Genomic DNA, 20,710 nt, shown 5'->3' on the forward strand with positions numbered 1-20,710 from the left:
GAGAGGGGGGAGACATATTGCATATTGCATTTCCTTCAGTAGTTCTTTGCCTATTACAGTAGTTGGTTACACAAAAAGTTAGTACTGCAATATTATTCCTATTTCCTAAATATCAAATTGGGCTTCCTATGTCATTCAGTAAACTAAGTAATAAGGAAACCATCAGTTAAACAAATCTTTCTTGTTTTTAACCTAAGTAGAAAAGGCTACTTAGTTTCTCACCAAGCCTGACTTTCTTCACTAGTGTTGTGATTCAGGGTCAGCCTGTGGGTCCGGCAGCCGGGTCGGATGACTCGGATGACTCAGACGAGGGGGAGGAGGAGGGTGTTGAAGACGAACTTGCTGATGATGGCTTGGAGGCTTCGCAGAGCCCCCAGCCAGGCCCCTCTTCTCAGCTGCGCGAGCCCGACAGTGCGGATGATGATGACCCACAGCTGGCCCTGTTCAAGGACGCCCGACGCAGGAGGCAGTCAAGCAGGAGCAAGCAGAGAAAGGCTGTGGGACTCCTCGGAAGGAGGCACAGGGAGGCCACGCCCTGAACTCTAATAAAGGGAGTGTTTGGGGAAGGGCTGGTTGCTGAAAGCAACCGCTCCATTTGAGGATCAAAGTTCCGATATCTTGTTTCATGTTTTGTTGCTTGTTTGTATAATAAATCTTGGCAGACGTTTTCCAGCCTCAGACGCTCTCCAGCCTCTGCCGTTTGTACAGGGGTTGCCTTTCTGCAAGGCCGGTAGCAGGCTGGTACAGAACAACTAGTAATTTCTTTAGGACAAAACCATATTTAAGTTTAAGTTTATTGAATTTATATACCGCCCTTTTCCCGTAGGACTCAGGGTGGTTTACAAAGTATTTAAAAACATCAATACAATACAAGAGTTAAAAACAGTTAAAATAATTAAATTTGATCCCTGAGGGGAAAAAAAAACCTCTCAGCCTAGGTCTGAAAGCTCAAAGAGCCAGGTCTTCAGGTCCTGGTGGAATGACCGAAGGTCAGGGGCAGTCCTAAGCTCCACGGGCAGCTGGTTCCACAGGGCAGGCACACCTACTGAGAAGGCCCTCCCCCTGGGTGTTATCCGCCGGCAGTCTTTTACAGGCGGCACCCTGAGAAGGCCCTCCAAGTGGAAGCGCACAGGACGAAGGGAACTTGATGCCAGCAGTAGGTGTTCCCTCAAATATTTAGCCACATGGATAGAGATTACTGATTTCACAATGACCTTTTCGGAGTATGCCTTGGTTTTACAGATTCAGGCATCCCATAAATTTAAAAATGATACCTGAAACTAAGCTATAGTCACTCTCTGTGTGATAAATGAAACCTGGTCTGAAGGCTTATAAATAAGAGAGAAATGTAAGGGTTGCCTTTTTTGCAGCATTATATGGTGAAGCAGACCAGCTGCAGGTTAGGGAAGTAGTTATTTATTCAACCTCATATTTATTCAGCCTGTATATTTTTTCCTCCAATTTTAAAACCGCATTCATCTTCTTTCAGTCTGGCTTCCTTTAATATATATTCATATTGAGGGAAGCTGGATTGGAGGAAGATGAATGTGGTTTTTAAAATTGGAGGAAAAAATATCAATAACCTGTGCAATGCTAATGACACCACTCTGGTAGCTGAAAATGCAAAGTCACAGCATAAAAGTCAAGAAGCACAGTGATAAAATGGGACTAAAATGAAATATAACTGGCAATGAAAACAAAGTAATGACAACAGGTATAACAACCAGCCTCAGTGTTAACAATGAAAATATTGAAGTGACGGACAGTTTTTATCTTTTTGAATCAACCACCAACCAGTGAAGGAACAAGTAATCAAGAAATATGTCACAGACCAGCATGTGGTAGAGCAGCCATGATGTATCAAAATAGACAAAATAGGAATAATACACCAAATAACACACAAAGTTTGTCAACATTAGTTTAGAGAATAAAAAAGCAGACTAGAAGAATGCATTCCTAAGCACCAACTAGTAATCCAAAATCATGATGCTATATCACTACTATCCCTCCATATAATAATCTAGGATATAACTTCAACAGTGAAACAGCAGAAATTTTACAAGAAGTCAGATTGGTAAATGCAAAGCGATTTTTTTTAAAAAATGGCACTCTTATCTATGTTAACCATGATAACACATGTCACCCTTATCTATGGATCTATCAAAAGATAAACCCAAATAGTTTGTTGGCATGGACTTTAATGGCTATCCATGAAACTCTCCCACCCAAACATGTGCATAACTAATACAATAAAAAAAATGTACACAATTTTGGTCAACCAATGAACTGTGTCTCCCCACATCTCCTGCCTTGATGTTAGCCTAGCGGACCAGATCAGAAAATCAATCCCACAGAAAAAATCGAACTACATTTTATGGAGATAGGCAATAATAGCAGACTTTTGCACGGCTGGTTGTGCTTTACCTCTTGTCTTTCTTATACTCAAGTGAATCAGGGAGGCATTTGTCTGAACTATTTCTGAATTTATTTATTATATTTATATGCTGCCTGTCTCCATTTCTAAAGTGGCTCTGGATGGCTGACTGGGGCTTAAAGTAATGCCTAAGTAATGGTTCGTGCATATTTCAATCAAGGTCATTTCACTTACACTCTACAGTTGCTTTGTACAACAGTGAAAAATTTGTAATCCTAAAACCCAACCAAAGAATTCTAATAATAAAATACACCAATTCTGAGCTGTGTATACTGCCTACTATCAAGACTATATTTATTTTAAAGCCCTGACCATGAGAGCTTAAAGAGGCAGGTGTGCGTGGATTAATCCATTTTCCAAATCATTAGATGTATTCAGCATTCACTCTCTGATCTTTGTAATGTCTTGTCTGCTTCCCACTTCTTTACATAAAAGCATCACTGCTATTGAGGTATGTGATATGCTTATGCTTAACAGGGCTTGAAAATATGCCCCCATATACAAGGATGAGCACTTTTCTTAAGAGCTATACACATTTGACTCCTCTTATTGTAACACTTTAATAATCCTCTTCACTATTATGCCTGAATTCTATGGTGATTTGACATTATTAATCTGCCTTGTGCCACAATTTCCATTTCAGCACCTGACAGTCTTTCAGACAAAAATGTGTATGGTTGTTACATGATCAGTTCATCAATTTAAGATTTGGAATTAAGACAAGGATTCATAAAAGTTAATAGCAATTGGCAAAATGTAGCTATATTAACCCTTCCCTATGAACAAAGAGCAGACATAACAACTAGGGAATAAAATTAAATGCAACATCAAATCCTTATTTGATAATACACGGTGCAAAAACTATGCGTAGGTAATTTATCTGCTGCAGTAGTTGATAATCCAAAGAAACTGTTACATTTGGGGAATTCTCTTCTAATCAAGCCAAGGACAAGGAACTGTTCTCCATTCCTGTAGTTTTGTTGACAACAATAACACACTGTATTGTCTCCTTCTGGAATAATTTTTTCTACTTTCAATAGCCTACAGTTATAGAATCCCCATGTTGTCTCTCATATAAATAATAGGTAAAATGTAAAGGTTCCCCCGCACACGTGTGCTAGTCGTTTCCAACTCTAGGGGCCAGTGCTCATTTCCGTTTCAAAGTCAAAGAGCCAGCGTTTGTCCGAGGACGTCTCCGTGGTCATGTGGCCAGCATGACTAGACGCCAAAGGCGCACAGAATGCTGTTACCTTCCCACCGGAGTGGTCCCTATTTTTCTACTTGCATTTTTACGTGCTTTCGAACTGCTAGGTTGGCAGAAGCTGGGAGGAGTAACAGGCGCTCACTCTGTTACGTGGCACTCGGGATTCGACCCGCCAAACTGCCAACCTTCTGATCGACAAGCTCAGCGTCCTAACCCACTGAGCCACGGTGTCCCTATCCATATAAATAATAGCCAGGTATAACCCAGAGTTTCTAAAATCAACCACTGGCTGCTGGATACGGCCACCTAGCTGTCTGTCATGATCCAACTTTCATATTGACTCTTCCCTAAACTATGAACAGCAGTAAAGAATTAGGACATTATGCTAAGCCACCAATTGTGTTTTATGACCTAGAATGAATCAATTTACACAGCAAGCACTAAGCCCCCAAATATGATATGGAGTTCTGTGTTTAGCATTTGAAGCTAAAAAAGAATCCCCTTGGGATGCCTTTAATTCAAAGGAATGATGTCAGTGGGTAACATCCCAGGTGAATCCCAAGGAAGAGAAAAGTCTTTTCTTTTTGGACTGCTTCTCCTTGTTTTACTGTTCCAGTAAAAGAAGACAGCTGTTGCCATAGTTGTGCAACATTAAGCAACCAAATTAGAGCTGCTTAGAGAAAACTAGCAGCCATCCTGATTGTCCCAAACACAACAGTCAGTTCTCTCTCTCTCTTATAAAACAACAGATTTTTTTCATTGTTGCATGTAAGTTAACTAAGTCAGAGCGAAACTACAAAATGAACAGTGTATCAGTTAAAAGGGGATTAATGAGTTCTGTCTGACTTTTTCTACTTGGCATGCTTAAGGCAAATATTTAGAATTTAAAATATTTTAATGATAAATAACTATCTATAATTTTACTTGCTATTTGGGGAATCATTCAGAATCTTGTACCTGATAATAGGAGTTGCCTTCGGGATGGATATCCCCTTTTAAACTATGAGTCTATTATGTGTCTAAAATGTAGTAAGCTGCTTCTCATAAAAGAAACAAAGGCTATTTGAACAAAAAAGCTATGCATCTATTTTATATAAAATTTGCCATATTTATTTTACTGATAAGACGATCCTATGTCTGCAGATTTCACCCAGGTTTTTTTCTCCCAGAACTTAAACAATATAGCCCTTTGTTAATTTCCCCATTGGTACAATAGGTTTGGATTTTCAGAAGCAAATTAGAAAAAAAATACACTCAGCAAAGTGGTCCAACATGAATTGAACTTGAATTTGGAAAGTGTTCTGTACCAGCCTACTACCGGCCCTGCAGAAAAGGCAGGGACAACCCCTTTACAAAATGGCAAGAGGCTGGAACTAAGCCTGCCAAATTTATTAACATAAAACAGAGCAAACAGAGCAAACAGGAACCACGAAACAGGAGCTATTCAAACGGTTGCCTTCAGCAAACCCGCCCTCCCACACATTCCCCTTTTAAACAGTTCAGGGCGTGGCTTCTCTCTGCCTCCTTCCGAGATGCCCCATTGCCTTCCTCTGTTTACTCCTGATTGACTGCCTCCTGCGTCGGGCATCCTTGATCAGGGCGAGCTGTGGGTCATCTTCATCCATGCTGTCAGGCTCACACAGCTGGGTCTGCGTCGTAACCAGATGGGAGGGGCCTGGCTGAAGGCTCTGCGGAGCCTCAAGGCTATCCTCAGCAAGCTCTCCAACACCCCCCCCTCCTCCTCTGAATCGTCTGACCCAACTGCCGAACCCACAGGCTGACCCTGAATCACAACACTAAGCCTTGATTCAGAGTCATATCTTAGCATCATTACATTATCTTGGACAGCAATCATCATAGCTTGTTTGGGTTTAGTTTAGAATGGTATCGGAAATCAGGAAGATATTTCTTTCTTGATGTTATTGCTGTGATTATTGTACCCTGAGGGCCTTAATGTTATGCTGTTATAGAATGGAATGGAATGGAATGGAGCGGAGCGGAGTAGAGTGGAATGGAGTAGAGTAGAGTAGAATAGAGTATAACAGAACAGAACACAATAGAGCTGGAAGGGACCTTGGAGGTCTTCTAGTCCAGCCCCCCCCTGGCTCAAGCAGGAGAACCAATACCATCTCAGACCACATATTATGGCTAATCCATACAAACTAAAATTTAGTCCTAAGTGTATTTCAACTCCCAGAATTCTCCCAGCCAACAGGGTTTTCTGGGAGCTGAAGTCCACACAGCTTAAAGTTGCAAAGGTTGAGAAACCCTGTTGTATGCTATAAGTCTGTAAGAAAGACTATAGGGCCATAGTCTGGTAGGTAATTTCATTTTCCCAGAATCCTTTAAATGAGTATTCTTTAAATCCTTGACTATAATTTTCTAGTGATGCAGATACAAGGTGCTGGAGTCACAGAATCTCCACAGCCTTGTCTGTGCTTTAAGAAACAGTTCATATCTTTCCGATGTTCTGCCTACATGGAATTATTTTTGTGCTTTAAGGTTAATAGGTACTCCTTCCAAGGAATCTGTGTACTTTTTTTCTTTCTTGAATATCTTGAACAATCTTTGAAAACAGCTTCAGGTCAGATATGTAAATTCTTTATGCTAAGTCTCATTGATTTTTGTAGCCTGCTTGGCTTTTGTGAGAAGCCAGTGAATTAAGCTTTTTCTGTGGCAGAAAGAGCTGCTGGTATCATTCTAGATGGCAGCAGACACTTTATTAGATGCCAGCGTAGTCTCTTTTTCTGGTGACATGACCACGCATATTAAAAATTAAATGCAGTCTGACTTGCATTTGCACTTAAAACTCCAAGCTATGAGTCTTTTTAAGACAAGCCAGTGCCAATGTTCATGAATAGCTGGTGGGCTTTCTTTCAACGATCCTGCTGGCTATCCTGAACAATTTTGTTAGGTTTTTTCCCCATCCTATCATATTAGGATATACACAAATTTACAGTCCTCTGGATTAAATTGTCTGATCAGCTTCAGAAACTGTGCTAGCTAGGCACAAATACTGTACATTGCTAATATCTTTTTATTGATTATGTGGCATCAAGTCGGTGTTAATTGCTAGCAACCACATAGACAGACTTTCTCCATGACAATTTGTTCCTAACTGGTCCTTTACATCTTTCAACAAGGCATTCATCACCATTCTGAGTACATCCACCTTGCTGCTGATCATCCTCTTCCTCTCTTACCCTTTATCAACCATTTTATATTCACTATCCATGTGATTTTTTTCTGACAAAATTGCAGGAGTGGCTTGCCATTGCCTCCTCCCACACAGTGTGAATGGATGCCTCCACCTTGTCACTGTCTCTGGCATCTTCTTGTATGCCACTACTGTTCAATATTACTACTTGCTTGCTTTAGCTGGACAGCTGAGATAAGCTTCATTTTCCTGGGTGACCCTGCTGGGAATAGGTATCCTTGGTGTACAATTCCAGTATTCTTCACTCACCCCTGTTCCCACCTTGATAAGATAGCACAGCAAGACTCGGGAGACAGTTATTGCTACAACAAATAATAATAATAGACACCATATTGATAATTTGGGGAAACAAGAAACTTTTGCTGTTTTTCCCTCTCTTTTGCAGTAATTTTTTAATAATAATAATAACAACAACAACAACAACAACAACAACAACAACAATAATAATAATAATAATAATAATAATAATAATAATAATAATAATAATAATAATAATAATAATAGAGTTAGAAGGGACCTTGGAGGTCTCCTAGTCCAACCCCCTGCTCAGGCAGGAAACCCTATACCATTTCAGACAAATGGTTGTCCAGTCTCTTCTTAAAAACTTCTTGGAGCATTCACAACTTCTGGAGGCAGGTTGTTCCACTGATTCCACTGATACTAACTTATTCTCCCCACAAAGACAACTCAGCAGTACCCTGCGGCCATTGAGTATTCGGAATGCTATTTCCCAGTATAAAAGTTTGCTTCTGTAAAAAAGAGTATTTGGGAATGCTGATTTTTGGATTCCTCAAGTCGAGAGTCTTCTATTATCCCCCACCTTAGTTTTGATGATGCTATTTTTCTAGGACAGTGAAAAATTAGAGTGGGGTGGGGGAGAACAAATGTGCAGCTATAGTAGCTGTACCCTCTGAAGCGATACAATACTTAAGATATTATTGGAGGAAGAAATAAATGTTAAATAATGCAGCGATGAGAAAGGGGTGGTAAAGTATAATCATGCTTTTCTTTATATTGCCTTTTAATGCATTAAACAGCTTCTACTTAAATACTGTACGATTTGGATATACGCTTTGACCTGACTGTAGCTTTTTGTCTTCTAGTGATGGATGGGCAGATAGAGATGAAGTCATTGAAGGTTATGAAGCTGAAGCAAGTGGAGGCATCACAATTAAGCTGCAATCTCCAGATGTCTTATCATTTGATGATTACTTTTTGAAAATAAAACTGGAGACCAACAAAAGAAATCCTTGGTTCCCTGAGTTTTGGCAACATCGTTTCCAGTGCCGCCTGCCAGGTCATCCTCTAGAGAACCCCAACTTTCAAAAGAATTGCACTGGTAAACATTTAAATATGTTTCTTGTCTGAACAAGTTTTTGTTACCTTCATCAGCTAACTTCCTTGCCTTACTTTTCCAACTAAGTTGAATAAAAACATTGATGGAGCTATGGAACAAGACCCACAATACAATGTTGTTGTGGCTTTCAGCATGGTGCTGTGTTATTAGACAGCCTCCAGTTTGCCACTGGTACTTTGATGAATAAATGAGTCAGTGAGTGAATGAATGAGTTCAGATCCTTGCATTCTAGGGGTGAATGTTCAAAGATGGTACATAATAATACCTGGTGTATTTAGATGTCCCCTGGCTCTGTGCTTAAGCAATTCTTAATTGCTTTTTTTCTTTCTGCTGTGCTGAAGCAGAAGTTTTTGACTGATTCTGAATTGAATTTGTAGGTGGCAAAAAAATAGAATAAAGGCTCAGTTTGATTGCTTAGCAAAGCTTTGGACTTTTTTTTCCTTTTGGAGTTTCATGTATGATGTTAAAATGCTTTTGAGCATCTTATATGCAGTTCGCGTTCACACTGATAAGTAGCACTGAAAGTGATAAAAGTATTCAAAAATTAGCTGTATAGTGTGACCAAGACTTTACTGGTACATCACAAAGTGAAAACAAAAAACTACTGTTGCTATGGTGCAGTAATATGCCAACAATGCGATAAGATTCTAAAGACTAAGTCTTTGTAGCTGCAACCAACATAAATGAGTATTAACATTATTGTTCTTTAGAAGTAATTTGTATGAAATGCCACAATCTACTCCTTACACTGAAGTTAGAAACTTCTATTTCTATTAGCTGCAAATTAAAATTTATACCTCCATTTTAGATTATCAAAAGGAATTATCTGGAATTCTTTCAGATCATCAGCTTCATACCATGAATGAGCTAATACGTTCATCAACTCCTGCAGAGGATTTAACATGCTTCTTCCTGGATTACAATCCATGATTTTTGGTGGTACAGTGATGAAAATTGTGTTTTAATCAGCATGTAAATAAGGATTAGGCTGGTTCAGTCAGCATGTAAGTCCTAACACAAGGGGGGCTTTGGCCTAAGTTGCCATTCCTGCCCTAGACAAACCTAATAGTTTGTTTAAACAGTCAGTGTAGCAGAAAAAGCAAAGTGGAAATAAATGGGATGTACACCCAGGAATATAAGAATATAAAAGATTTAGGTATAAGCCAAGGGCACTCTGTTTCCCCATTTACCAATGCATCTCGGGGATGCATTCAAATAAATCATGAGGGCAATGGCATCTTCCTGATTTTGACAGTATGTTGCTTAAAAATATGATATTAATATATATCCATCATGTTTCCAAGCAATAGGGAAGAATGAGACTGCAAAGATGTATGAGAGACTATTATCCCAGGACACAGGAAATTTCTGTTGTGGCTGTGTGTTTTATGTTCTGTTATTTTGTGAGTTGCACAGGATTATGATTCATAATAAGAGCTGCTATATAAACAAATCAACTAAGATATACTGATAAACATATCTTCTATGGATTTATCTAATTGCCCTTTAAAGCTGAGCATGTTGATAAAAATCACTAGCTGGGAAGAACTTCCTTTATCTGTCCCAAATACTCCACAATTTAACTTCATACAAATGAGTTTTCCCTATCTAAAATCTCTCATGCATATGTTTATATGCCTAAGTCATGTTCTTCTCCCATACCATTTGTTTATGTTAAAAAGCCTCAAACCTTTTCTCCAAAGGAAGCTACTCTGCTTGCTCTAATGTTTGTTGATTTTTATTTTTATTTTTATTTTTGCATTTTGCTATTTCTACAATTCTGTCATGGTCTATATCTCACATCATGTTCTAATACAAATTAAATTGATTAATAATAAAAATACTCAAATAAAAAGGATGTAGATTTTATTTCGGTAATTTCAGTGTGCATGCTAATCAAGCATCATAGTGTTACTGTTCAATCTTTTCACCAAGTGAAGTTGAAGAAATATGCAGGCCTGAAGAAAAGGGCATTTTTCATTTTTCCTCCCCACTGCTCAGTGTGGCTTACACTGATTTTTGGTTATGAGGTTATAGTTTTCATTGAAAAAGAATTCATCCCTTCTTGAAGTTTGCTTGACTTCACTGAGTTCAGCTTGTAGTCACAATTGACTGGATAAGTGTCATTGTGACCTAATAATTGATTATATATTATTTCTGCATATTGTTCCTGGTTTCTTCTCAGATTATTGTTGCAGACAAAAAATGGGGATAGGCACTTAGAAAAAATAACTGGCACAACAAAATATTAGATGAAAATGTATTTGAAGATTTTAAAAAAAAACTAACAATTTGTGGAAAATATTTTACATCCAAAGTTTGGTAGAGAAACAGTACAGATATTTAATACTGAAAAAATGTATTTTAAGAGCAGATGCTACAGACAATACATGAATAAATGCAGGACATAGTAAGTCAGGTTAACCTGTGAGAATAGCTCCAGTTCTCTGGGCAAGTGTAGACCAAGTTCTCGAATGGGAGACCACTAACAGTCCAATAGAAGATCTCTAATAAATTACATAATAAATAAAAGGGGTCTAATAAACCCCTTTATTAGAGGAGATGAAAAGAGAAGTAGAATGGCTGATGATATACCCATTATTAAAACCATTAATGCTAACTGCAACATGCAGGATTTCAAATTCAGGACTAAGGACAGTTCCAGTAGTATATTTCACTCAGTTTCTATGGAGATTCTCAGTCATCCAGGTAATAGTTGCCTCAAAGGTGTCTTCTTCTTCTTCTTCTTCTTCTTCTTCTTCTTCTTCTTCTTCTTCTTCTTCTTCTTCTTCTTCTTCTTCTTCTTCTTCTTCTTCTTCTTCTTCTTCTTCCTCCTCCTCCTCCTCCTCCTTCTTGCAACTGGACTGTTTTTGAGGAAGAAGAAGACATTTCACTTCTCATCCAAGAAATTTCATCAGTTGATTTTCACCCAATAATCCTAATTGATTATTGAAAGTTATTTCAATAGCACTGGTTTTATTTATTTTATTATATGGTCCCGTATGCAGTTTAAATAGTAGTTCTGTAATTATGGTAAAGACAAATTACCCTACTACTAACTTCCACCCCTTCTTCATGGAATGCAATTATACAGTTGAGTGCCCCAATAGGCAATTTACTGAAGACCTGAAGCTTGGTGGGGGATGTTCCACAGGGTTTTCAGGATTACACTCTCTGAAATCCTTCCCGCTGGTTCAGATGGCAGTGTATTTTCCTGGGATATTTGCATGAATACAAAGATCCATTATGGATACTCTCATCTGACAGGGAGCAGGGATCGCCTTTTTCCCCCTCTCCAGGCTGTTGCCAGCAGTTTTGCAAGATGTTTCAAAAAGAGAAAAACTTAACAGGAAATTATTATCAGCTTGCCTTTATATCTATTCAAGACCTTTGTAAAACATTTGCCTGGAAACAAGATACTAGAATAAATGAACCTTGTGGCTTTTTCCCACTAAGACTATTTGTAGTGTTGCATACTTAGGTTGTCTCAGATCCCCTGCTATTTTCCTCTTGTACATAGCTGGTACCATGCTGACTGCGTAAGCAGTGGCATTTCTCCTTGAAATCCACAGTAGAGGAAAAGAATATTTTCCCCATGATGTCATTCTAATACTTTAACCAAGTTATCCAACTGCTATTTTATACGTTGGGAAGAAAGGTGGATTGTTCATAACTTAGTGAGAAGCAAGAAATAAAAGGGAAATGTTTAAGGGAGGGGTTCTGTTCAAAATAATTATATGAAAATCCCGTGCTTGTACTTTTCTCCCATGAAAAGGCCTACTGTAGCAGATAATTGTTCTAAACACTATTTTAATGGTTTTTTAAAAAAAAATCAGGAAAAAATGGTGTGCATTTCTGCTTCACTATGCGTCAATACACTTTTGCAGCAATAAAGAACAAGAATAAAAATTTGTTTCTTTTTCAGGCTTAACTTGCCAAGAATTCTGGATGTGTTTTCAGAATACCTCTGGTCTACGCAGCATGGTTTTCATACAGTATTAGGCCAACCTGCTTCGTATGCAAACATTATTTGAACTCATCACTAATACAATGGCCTTCTCATTAAATTAGATTTTATTTTTGGATAAAGGGCACAGTGTCGTAGTGGGATATCTGTGTTTCAAAACACCAGCTGCTTTAGAGGCACATTTCAAGAACCTGCAATTGTATTTTTAGTGTGCCCAAGAGAAATCTCTTTATCTACAGTGCAATTTCATAAAACTATTTCAAAGTTGGAAGTGACCTGCTTTGCAGAGCATCCCATTAGTACTATCACAAAGTGAACATTTGGTGAGCAAGGGAAAGGACAAAAGAGCATCATGGGATTGTTTGCATCTCAGGAGTTGTATTCACAATATCTAAGAATCACAAACTTGGGATTTGAAGAAATTCAAAAGAGTGAGTAATCTGAGCACTCACCTCAAAGAAAGATGGTGAAATTTTAGGAGCAGAAAATAACAGGCTATTTTATATAGTACGGGAACTGAAATGGCTATTCTACAGAAAAGAATAATAGAGAACTGAAGTGTTGAATTAAACTAGAAGCTGAGCATATAACTGGAATAGTCACAGCACCTCTTAATAAAAAATAATACTCCATTTGATAGTTTAAAACAAGGAGGTGGTCTGGTTGTTTTATTAGCATGTGGTTTTTTTTTGCTGTTTATAGAGCTGAGGTTTATCCTTCAGTTAAAGAGAATATATGTAGCACAGATTGAACTACGGAGTCCATGATACTCTGTGAGTTTGGTTATTTGCTTGCAGATGTTTCATTAATCTAACTAGGTAACATAATCAGTGCAATTAAGTATGGGGTTTTCTCCTTGTTTATATACAGCAGCTTGTCCTCTTAGTTTTGGTGTGGATGTGGTTTTCTTCTTGGTAATTCCTGATTAGGGTATATTTTTCTGCTTGCTTGTTTGCCTAGTACTAATCCCTGCTTATCTAGGAGTTGGCTGCTGAAGAGGATGTGTTCTGGTCTTTTTGTTTCCTCCTAGTTTTTTTTAGTGTCTCTTATTGTCTCGTATGGATTTATTTCTATCTGTCTACTGATGGATGATTTGTCTGAATCTCAAGCTTCTGGATTTAGCTTGGTCTAGGTTGCCACAGATTCTCAACTGAAACTATGAGTCTGTCCATATATTATGAGATTAAGGAGTTTTCATTGTGTCTTTTGATGCTACTTGTTCTCTGCTAGTCTTCTGCCTGTCTGTCCTACTTAATGGCTGTTGTCCTTATTCTCATAAGTAGTAGCTGACTCCTTCTTTTAATTTCTTGGGCTACTGAGTCTTTTGGTTTACTTAAGATGTTGTGTGCTGCCATGTGATTAGGATAGTCAACAACAGTGTTGTTTGGAGATGTTTTTGATTTATGGTAGTGTTATCCTTTCCATAGCTTGTGTTGTGCTCTAATAGATTGAGTGGTCAGCCACTTTTTTATAAAGTTGTGTGGGTATCCATTTTGTTGGAAGATGTTATATAGAAAATCTGTTTCCTTTTTCTGGTCTTCTGGGTTTCTACAGTGCATTTGTACTTGTCTAAATAATGTTCTTACTCTTGCAGGAGGTTGGGCGGTTACTTTGATAGCAGAGCACTTGCTTAGTGTGAGGTGTTTTTCAATAGACTTGCGTTTCTAATTTGCCATCATTTCCTTTGTTGAAAAGAAGAGGAATGTGATGTTTTCTTCTTCCCTTGTGAATTTTATTCCTTTGAAGATGTTGATAGTTTTGTGTGACTTCTCTAGTTGTTCCTTTTTTAGCACGACAAAGATGTTATCTACGTACTAGATCCATAATTTCTAGACACTGCATTACGGTCTCTGTATAAATTCTGAGACTGGTGATCCCATGGATGTTTTATTGATTTGTTGGTATATTTGTCCAGAAAGCTGGAAATAGGTAGTGAGACAAAGATTCATGAGGTCCATGATTCTGGGTATTTCATTCTTAATGCATTTGGTTAGATTGGGTGTATTGTGTCACACTGCTGCCATGGTTTCTTTCACTAGTTCTGACTCTATGGACTTCAAGAGTGCTGTGACATCAGATGAAACCATAATTTCATATTTTCTATTTTTAGGTCTTTAATTTTCTGGAGGCACTAGTGGTGAAATCGATCGAATATTTACTCCCCTCTGTGCCGTGTCCAAGACCTCCTAAGAAGGTGGCTAGCTAGGCAAGGATGTTTTGTAATAATAGGCCAAGATGGTGGTGTTAAGCAAGAGGAGAGGATTCTTATGTAGGAATATTTTGCAACAAAAAGAAATGATGAATAAAATGAGTCAAGGCAGATTTCCCTACCCTGATTATCTCCAGATCTGCAGGATTTCAGTTCCCATAACTCTTACTATGACTGGTGAGTGTGCTTAAATCTAAACTCCAAAATATCTGAGAAAGCCACATTTAGAGATGCATCTCTCATTTATCTAACAGCTGATATATTTGGTGCCTGAAAGATTCAGCAGTTTACATGCTGCGTTTGTATGTGACAGCACTTGAAAATGGACACTTCATTCCTGTCATATCAAAAGTAGTACCATCAAGATGACTCAAAGCCTCTAATATGCCTGAATTTTGTAAATGAAAATCTCATATGAACAATGGGGGAAAAATGATGACTTTGAATTTCAGGAAAAAAAAATCCTTGATATAACGGTGTTAGCAAGAAAAATAGAGGCCGGATATACAGGAAAAATACACATAAATATCATGTTTGTAATAGCAGCCACAATACTGAGCTATTTCTTAAGAGTAATGGGTTGTGTGGATGACCTTGGGGAAGGAGGGGAAGAGATGCTGCCTAGAAAACAATTAGGCAAGAAAAGCAGGAGCCCCCCACTGACTTAATGTTCAGAGAAAGAAAGTTAGGAAGGACCCATCCCAATGGATAAAGCAGTTAAAACTGGCAACAGGAAACTTGTACCTACAGGCTTTTAAGTTTCTATCAATGCATACAGTAGAATTAATTCATCTAGTTCTGTTTCCTGTCTGGTTTACCTAAGAGGGATGACATTGGGGGAATCCTACACTTACACTAAGGGTCCAAATACCCATGCTGGTGATGACCTATAAAGCCCTAAATGGCATGGGTCCGGATTATTTACAGGAGCACCTTCTGCCGGCGTCAACTTCCCATCGTCCTGTGCACTCCCACAGAGAGGGCCTCCTCAGGGTGCCATCGGCCAGGGAATGCCAACTGGCGGCCCCCAGGGGGAGAGCGTTCTCTGTGGGCGCGCCTGCCCTCTGGAACCAGCTCCCTGTTGAGCTCCGGATGGCTCCTGACCTTCGCTCCTTTCACTGCAACCTGAAAACTTGGTTATTTGAGCTTGCCGGCCTGGACTGAGGGTCTAGGGTTTAGGATTTTAAATTTTTAGAATGTGATTTACTTGTTGGGGCTAATTTAATTTAATTTATTTTAACCTTGTATATTGTGTTTTAACTGCCCTGTACACTGCCCCGAGTCCTTCAGGAGAAGGGTGGTATATAAATCCAATCCAATCAAATCAAATCAAATCAAATTCAGGTCATCCTTCCCCTGCCCCAAATAAATGTATGATGCTCCAAACTGGATTAGAATGATGGCCTCAGTTTCCCCACTTCCTAAAACCTGTCCAGTGCACACGGTACTTAAAATTGAGAGTGCTTTTCTTTTGGGAACTGCCTGCGGTGTGAAGATTTGAAATGTTACAAGTGTTAGATTTCATTGGAGGAGGGAAGAGAAAGAAATAGATTTAGGGGATTTCCACCTATGTTGACCTTTCATAACGATCCTGATCTGCACACAGGGGAGATGGGAAGGTCACTGTGCTGCATATTCAATATAATGTATAGCTTGATACTAAATGTGATAAAATTGTAAGTAATAAGTGAGAGTTTTCTCTACGGTATGATTCATTGGTTGCCCAGTTATGCCAATGGGAAAGAGAAATGCCTTCCCTTTTGCTGATCTGCTTCTGAATCAGCCTAAGCAGTTTTCCTCAGTATTACCTCAGGAATGAGGTCAATTTGTTTACGATAATTCCTGCATGTCACTTAATAAACCTTCCCTTTATTTTTCCTTATGTCACTTTGTCGCAACCTCATCAGCTGAGGACAGATCATTTAATGCTTCTGATATAATCCCTTGAAAATTAAATGAAATTGCTAGGGTGTCATTGTAATGTTAACCTGGTCTAAATTTTAAAACATCAGTGTTATTGTCAGCTGAAGGAATGTGGAAGCTGAATGTTCTACTTTCCCTAATTTCAAACTCTGAGCCTGAGAGGAAAAAGAAAGACAATATCAAGATGGCCGAATAAATAAATGTACCTTCTTGGCTAGAGACTATATCAGTGGTGGGATTCAAATATGTGAACAACTGGTTCTCTGTATGGATGCTGCTTCTAGAAGTCCATTCTGGGCCTGGGCAACAAAAAATTAGCTATCAGTTCTGCCGAACTGGTGTGAACTGGCTGAATCCCACCACTGGACTATATAGATTTTTCCCCCTTGGTGAGTGGAATATGAGTTACCCAAATCCTTCTTAGTAATGAAAAACTGAAAAGTACAGTAACTTCCAAGCTGCTTAGAGTTGAATGACTGAAACAGCATAAAAGCATTCAAATAAATAAATACACAGGGCTTTTTTTCTCATAGAACGCTCAGAACGGAGTTCTGGCACCTTTTTTGGATGGAACCTTGTAGGGTAGTCAAGGCGGGTGGTATGACATGTGTGAGTTCCGGCACCTTTTTCTTTTACAAAAAAAGCACTGTAAATACACAAGTGAGACTGGCTGAATTTAAAACACCCATGAACCTTTTCGTTGTTGCTTGAATAAAATGTTGTCACTGATCCAAACACTTATTTATGTTTAAGTTTTGTTCTATATCATAGCTGATCCAAAGCATTCCGACAGGTGGATATAAACTTCACCAAGTTGAAAAAGAATCAGATGATCAGCTTGTTTTTCTCCATGTTAGACAGGTAACAATATAAAGCCAAGTATGCTAGTGAAAGGACAGGGTTTTTTTTTTTTGCTAAATACATTCTGAGGTACCTGACAATGTGAGGGGGAACTGATTGTCACCTCAGCTCTGAATAGATTTTTAATTTTTCTGACTGATTTTTGAACATGTCAATTAGTTAATTTTTCATCACTATATAATAATTTCTCAAAATGTAGCAAGTGTGTTTACTGGATCTCCTCTATAGGCTTAAGAACCTGACATCAGTTTGTGTAAATCAGGTTCTCTTTTTCTTCTCCCTTCCTGGTTAATTCCAAACATGAGCTAGTTCACTTGTCTAAACATGTATCTGTTAAAACTGGCTGGCATCAGGCAATGAGTGATTACTAAAACGCTACACTGATCTTACTGTGATCTTGTCACTGTTGTTCTTATTCCTTCTTTTTAAAAATTAGTTATCTCTTTTTTTCCCTTAAAAGAGAAACTGATCCAGATGGTTAGAAAGCATGGCTATCAGTGGATGTGTTACAAATTGGACTGGAAATCAGAATGATAATAGGAAACAATGGAACTTCAGAAAAGCAATTATAGGGACAAATGATGGGCTTAAGCCACAAGAAAATTCACATTTTTCCCCCCCTTCATTAAAATTTTGCTTTGTCACCATGAAGTGACATTCTGAGGAACAGTCTGGGCCCTTTGACATTGATCTAAATATCCAATCACTACGTTTTATTACCTCTTTGAACATTCTGCCTATCAAAGCTTTTTTAGGCATGTTAAGGATTATATCTTCAAATCTGGGTATCTTTCTTTAAGAAGAGGTAAGAGGTAAGAAATGTGTTTGTGTACACCCCAGCATTTTATAAGTTTGCACTAGAAAGTCAGCTAATTCTGATTGCAGTATCTGACTGATAGAATCCTTCTCTTGCTTAATGAATTCTGTTTCTTGATGCACTCAAAGGAATCTAATTCATAGTTTGGGATTTAATATATTAAAATGTTGAATATTTGAGAATCTTTTGAAAACAGCTTGTTGTTTCTCAAGAAAGATATTCTATTGTTGTTCAGCCCTCAGTAGGATCTGTATTAATAATAAAGAATGGGGTTAGTAATGAAAGTGCAAGCCTAGTGCAGATATATCTTTAATAGGCCTGATATCTATGGAGATTCTTAATCATCCAGGTCATAGTTGTCCTAAGGATGCTTTTTCACAATTCAACTCATGAATGTTGAATTTGCATGTCAAGTGTAATGAGTTTACCACCATATGGTTGTTTCACAGAAGAACATATTCCATATACAGTGGCTGCATATGAAAGACTTTTTAAGGTAAAAAATGCATCAAGCATCCTTACTGCAAGAAAGTAAATTCACATGATTAAAGCCCAACAAGAGTCACAGCAAAGATTTCAGCTAGGGCAGAACCATTTGATTTTATCATATTTATCAGGCCTATCATCCCAAAGATACTTTTTCATGAGGCAACTGGAGTTTCTTGGGGGGGTTTTGAAGGTGTTTTGCTTCTCATCCAAGAAGCTACTTCAGCTCTGACTGGATGGTGGGGAATGGAAGGATTTATATTCCTTGCAGACAGCTGGCCATTTGCATTCTTTTAGAGAGTTGTCCTGATTGGCACAACATAGGAGAACAAACCCATCAGGACAAGATTTAGCAGTCCATCTGCATTTAAAAGACAAAGGCCATTCTTTTGAAGACACCAAAGTCCACATTTTGGACAGAGAGGACTGCTAGTTTGAAAGAGAGGTCAAAGAGGCCTCTATCTCAAAATTGAACAGCGGTCTCTCAACAGAGGGAAAGGGATATGACATCTTCTATTGCCAGTCTATAACACAGTTCTTTCAACAGTTCCAAGAAGGCTCCACACCCATTTGCACTACTCAGGTGACCCTGCTGACACAGATAAACCATCAAGTGGTCTCAACAACTCTCTAAAAGAATGCATATGACCAGCAGTCTGCAAGGAATATAAATCCTTCCATTCCCCACCATCCAGTCAGAGCTGAAGTAGCTTCTTGGATGAGAAGCAAAACACCTTCAAAACCCCCCCAAGAAACTCCAGTTGCCTCATGAAAAAGTATCTTTGGGATGATAGGCCTGATAAATATGATAAAATCAAATGGTTCTGCCCTAGCTGAAATCTTTGCTGTGACTCTTGTTGGGCTTTAATCATGTGAATTTACTTTCTTGCAGTAAGGATGCTTGATGCATTTTTTACCTTAAAAAGTCTTTCATATGCAGCCACTGTATATGGAATATGTTCTTCTGTGAAACAATCATATGGTGGTAAACTCATTACACTTGACATGCAAATTCAACATTCATGAGCAATGCCATCATTTAGATATAATTTCCCACTTAAGCATCCTTCTGACAAGAACAAATATGCTACTTGCATGGGAAATGCCCAAGCGATATGGCTCAGACATAGCAGCATCTGATCTCAATCTTTGCAGCACTATGTAAGGAAGTCAGTATCTAGAGTCAATTTGGGTCACTGGAGAACCACTGCTGTCTGAATTGCAAACATGACAAATGAACCGTACCTAGTGCTTCATTGCAAGCTGGTTTCTCATAGAAAGATCAGATCAAGATAATTCGGGCACAGTTATGAATGCTGAAATGCTTAATTAAGCTTTCATGATTGACTGACTGTCAAAATATCAACCTCCAAAACATAGCCACAGTTTTCTTAAGGCAAGTTTTAAGATTTAAAATGCTGTTCCTTCTTTGAACCATAGAGGCAGAGAGTTTGCCAAGAGCTTTATGTCACATCTAGTGCAGACAACAAACAGGTCTTCTTCTGCAGTAGCGCAATAGACATTAGGTTCATGGTGAAAGGAAATCCCAAAATATATAGAACTATCAGGCCCTGCCCCAAATTTAAATAACTGATGACAAATTTCAGGAGTATGGACTTGGCCACTCATCTCTTAATCCACATAACCATATGGAGATGAAATAACTTTGAGCGTGAAATACCTTTTAGAGCATCCTGACCTGTGCTAGCCAGCCCCCATTTCGAGATTATCATCAGAGGCCTTTCACATTCGCCAGCTACCAACGGATATTTGCTGGTCCATTCAAAAAGAGCACAGTTTGTTAACAGTGATGGAGATTCTCCATCATCCAGGTCATGGTTGTCCCAAAGGTGTTTTTTCAAAAGACAGTTTTAACTTTCTTGGGTTTCTTTTTTGTTGAACACGTTTCGCTTCTCACCCAAGAAGCAGAACTGAGGAAGTTTCTTGGATGAGAAGTGAAATGTTTTCAAGGAAAAGCCAACAAGGTTTTGAAGCAACTTTCAATTTGTTAATAACTCTTCACCCCAGAAATTACTTTCCAAATTGCCAATTGTGCCAGATGCTGTTATCTGTCAACCTTTGGCTGAAAAACCCAACTAAGAAAAACACCAGAGCCATTAATTACTCTAATGTAATCTTTAATGACCAGAATAATTACGGTAGGTTTAAAGTGAAAGCTAGCTCTGAAGAAACGTTGAGAAATGACTCTCCTCCTCTTCTCTCTGACAGTTCAGG

The 20,710-nt window shown here is 38.5% G+C and overlaps 1 protein-coding gene across 2 annotated transcripts in view; it reads left to right on the forward strand.

Moving 5' to 3' along the window:
- Positions 1-20,710, forward strand: part of GRM1 (glutamate metabotropic receptor 1) — a gene marked incomplete at both ends in the record, with an annotated part of 199,189 nt that overhangs the window by 131,146 nt on the left and 47,333 nt on the right. For both annotated transcript variants that reach the window (XM_081314258.1, XM_081314259.1), the window contains one exon: positions 7,959-8,194. In XM_081314258.1, coding sequence (XP_081170384.1) covers positions 7,959-8,194 — 236 coding nt within the window. The remainder of the gene's footprint in view (positions 1-7,958; positions 8,195-20,710) is intronic.

This window comes from Vipera berus (assembly GCF_964194415.1).
Source record: "Vipera berus genome assembly, chromosome: 1".
Lineage (NCBI taxonomy): Eukaryota > Metazoa > Chordata > Lepidosauria > Squamata > Viperidae > Vipera > Vipera berus.